General features: G+C 37.3%; 1 protein-coding gene across 1 annotated transcript; it reads left to right on the forward strand.

The window, feature by feature from the left end:
• On the forward strand, positions 1-3,089 carry LOC140841369 (disease resistance protein RPM1-like). Its single transcript, XM_073208731.1, has 2 exons — positions 1-147; positions 276-3,089. The coding sequence occupies exon 2, from the start codon at positions 320-322 to the stop codon at positions 3,053-3,055; it is 2,736 nt and encodes a 911-aa protein (XP_073064832.1). The 5' UTR covers positions 1-147; positions 276-319; the 3' UTR covers positions 3,056-3,089.
• The last annotated feature ends 820 nt before the right edge of the window (positions 3,090-3,909 follow it).

Consider the following 3,909-nt stretch of genomic DNA (forward strand, 5'->3'; position numbering starts at 1 on the left):
GTCAACTCCGACCCTCCAGCTAGCTAAGGGAAGGATTATTTTTATAAAGTTGAGGTCTCTTGCTTCTTGTAATCCTTATCCTCTTCTCCTACCAAGTGATTTTATTTTCCAAGAAAGAAATAATAATAATGGATCTCAACATATGAGGTATAATTCTTCTTCTATCATGTTTGATTCTTTTGCAAACCATTTTCCTCTTAATTTCTTTGTAGAATTCTATCTCCAATTCTACTCCACCACTGAAGTTACCTTCATTTGATCTTTGTATCTTGCAGCATAACAACAACGTACGTATATACGAGGACTTGAATGAATAAAAATGGCAGAGAGTGCGGCATCGTTTCTCTTCAATCAGCTTACTCTCTTCCTCCAACAGGAGCAAGAATTGCTTGGAGGGATCGGAGACAATGCCGTGTATATTCGAGATGAATCGGGACAGATGAGGGCATTTCTTCGAGCTGCTGATGAGAAAGAAGAAACTGATCCCCAACTCAAAGAATGGGTCAAGAAAGTGCGCGAGATCACTTACGACACTGAAGATGTCCTCGAAAGATACATGCTCAAACTAGCCCATTTACATTGTGATGCAGATGGATACAAACGATACGTCAAAAAGATGTGTGCCTCGGTAAAAAAAGTGATACTTCGCCATCAAATTGCATCTGAATTCCGAAAAATCAAGTTAAGAATGGGAAATGTTGCCACGACTCAACTGAGATTCAAAGACATTTATGGTTTCAAGAATCAAGAGTCAAGCAGTAGCAGTAAAACGTATGACACACGAGGTGATGCGCTTCTATTGGAAGAAGAAGAGGTTGTGGGCATTGAAGAACCAAAGAAACAGCTGGTCGAGTGGCTTAAGCAGACTGATGATGGGCTTATGGTCATTTCAGTGGTTGGCATGGGTGGGTTGGGGAAAACAACCCTTGTTAAAAAGATCTATGATGATTCATCAGTAAAATCCAATTTCGATTGCCATGTGTGGGTTACTGTTTCAGAGAATATCGACTTAGATCGTCTTTTGCGGGACATGATTAACCAGCTTGTTAGCGAAGCCAAGCTACAACCACCAGAAAATCTGGAAGCAATGAATGGCGACGGAATGAAAGAATATGTTTATAAGTTTCTCAAGGATAAAACTTACATGATTGTCCTAGATGATGTTTGGAAAGTCCATGTATGGGAATCCATCAGGTATTCATTTCCAAGAAATAATGCTCGTGGCCGCATCATCATCACGACTCGCTTATACAACATAGGCAATGCCGCTTGTATCGAGACCCGTGGCCATTTGTATAATTTAGCTCCTTTGAATGCTGAAAATTCGGAAAAATTGTTTTACAGAAAGGCATTTCCAGGAAACTCATGTCCTTCCTATTTAAACGAAATCTCGAAAAGCATCTTAAAGAGATGCGAGGGCTTGCCGCTTGCAATTGTTGTGATTGGTGGGCTCCTAGCAACCAAGAACAACAATTTTGAAGATTGGAAAATATTAGAGCGCACCATTGGTCTTGAATTAGAGGGAGACTATCTCAAAAGGCTGAACAAACTACTGTCTCTCAGTTATTATGACTTGCCATACTATCTCAAAGCATGCTTCTTATACTTGAGCATCTTTCCAGAAGATTATTTGCTCGAAAAGTGGGAGTTAATTCGTATATGGATAGCAGAAGGTTTTGTGGAGCCAAAAGATGGAAAGACACGGGAAGAAATCGCAGAGACCTATCTTAGTGAGCTTCTCAACAGAAGTCTAATCGGGGTAGCAGAAACATCTCTTGATGGAACCACCCCAGAATCGTTTCGTATCCATGACATTCTACGTGAATACATCATTTCGAAATCTAGAGAACAAAATCTGTTTACAGGAACTAGCGAAGGAGAGATGATTCGTCCTGATAAGATCCGACGCATGGCAATTCATAAAGGGACAGACAATGTAAAGTATCTTCGCTCTTTGTTTTGGTTGGATTTTTCAGAATATTCAGAATCAGTAGTACTCGTCTTCCATGAGGTTTTGGGGCATTGCAGGATATTGAAGGTATTGAGTCTAAGAAATGCTCCAATAGATAGCATCCCAAATGATGTATTCAAACAATATCACCTCAAATATCTCGACTTAAGTGGAACAAATATCTCTGTCATTCCAAAATCAATCGGAAATCTTCAAATCCTAGAGACGTTAAATCTCGACCGATCCAAAGTGACAGAATTCCCCGTTGAGATTCTGAAGCTTCGCAAACTTCGGCATATCCTAGTAGGAACGTCCTACAGCACAAATCCAGTCTCAGTTGTTGCACAAGGCTGTAAGGCGCCATATGAAATAGGATCTTACTTGACATCCTTACAAACGCTTCGTGGGATAGATGCAGACGAAGAAGATGGTATTAAAATAGTGCAACAAGTAGGGAAGCTAACTCAACTCCGAAGTTTGGGCATCACAAAACTGAGAAGAGAAGATGGAAGGGATCTTTGCTTGTCGCTAGTGAATCTCACCAACCTGCGGGAGCTTGACATTTCATCCATTAATGAGGATGAGGTGATTGATTTGGATCACTCTTTGTCTTCTCTACCTTTGCCATTTCTTCGTATGATTTGTCTGTGCGGACGTTTGGAGAAGCTTCCTCGGTGGGCATATTCGCTTCATGGGCTTGCTGTACTAGGACTATGGGGGAGTAGACTAAGAGAGGATCCGTTAGAACACCTCGGAGATTTGCCCAATCTGGTACGCCTAGAGATTGCTATATTTGCATATGAAGGCGAAGAATTGATTTTCAAGAGCAGAAAATTTCAGAAGCTTGAAACATTGTGTCTAGGGAAATTAAGAGGGTTGAGATGTGTGAGAGTGGAGAAGGATTCCATGCCTCGCCTGGCACGATTGGATTTATGGGATTGTGAACGAATGGAGGAGTTGCCGGAGGGCATCGAGCATTTAATCAATCTTCAGCATGTGGAATTCGTGAATATGTCAGAGAAATTCAATGGAGGGCATCTGTGGAAGCTTGCGCACGTCCCCAGAGTTGAGATTTGGGAAAAGGGTGTTATTTTAAACAAATGATTTAGATTTTTTTTATTTATCTTTTCATTATGTAATTAAATTAATTAAAGTTTAGAAATGGCTCATTGTTGAATTGTGAATTTTTTTTGTGCCTAATTAATTGTTTTTTTTCTTCATGTTTTCGTTAAATTTTTTTTTCTGACGTTGGATATAGCTTATGCATCTTAAAAAATATTTTTTGCAAATGTTTATATTTAAAAATTACTTTAATAAAATATGGTCAAAAAATTTATTGTGACATACTTTTTTTATAAAATAAATTTGATTTTTAAATATTTTTACTTGTGACCGCTGACTAGAATTTATATGTTTAAATAAAAAATTTTGCCACCAATATTTTTTTGTGGTTTATATTTATAAATTATTTGAATAAAACAAGGTAAAGATAATTGTGATTAAAGCCGTCAATTTGGGTTGGGTCCATCGGTTTGACCCACACCTCCAAACAATTTAAGTGGGTTGTGTTGAAATTTTTTCATGTTTGACATATTATGGGCCTTGAAAAAATAAGGAACAATAAATTCAAGCAAACGAATACACAATGTCTGGAAACCAGAATTATGTGGTAGCGGGAATTAAAATATAAATCAATAAATTTTTAGTGAATTTATCGATGTTAATATGCATAACAAATCTTATATCATAATATATAAAATTTCAACCTTATAAATGAAATAAGTCAAGCATATATGAAATATTCAAAATTTCATTACAAATACAATCAAGTAATTTATTGTAATTGTGTTTTATTCAACAAGAATTCTTGTCAAACTCAGTGATTGTGGATTTAACATCTATTAAATCAGCAAACTAAAGAGCGTGTCAATCAAATTAATTGAGTGACCATATATTGT

This window comes from Primulina eburnea, chromosome 9 (genome assembly GCF_022965805.1).
Source record: "Primulina eburnea isolate SZY01 chromosome 9, ASM2296580v1, whole genome shotgun sequence".
Lineage (NCBI taxonomy): Eukaryota > Viridiplantae > Streptophyta > Magnoliopsida > Lamiales > Gesneriaceae > Primulina > Primulina eburnea.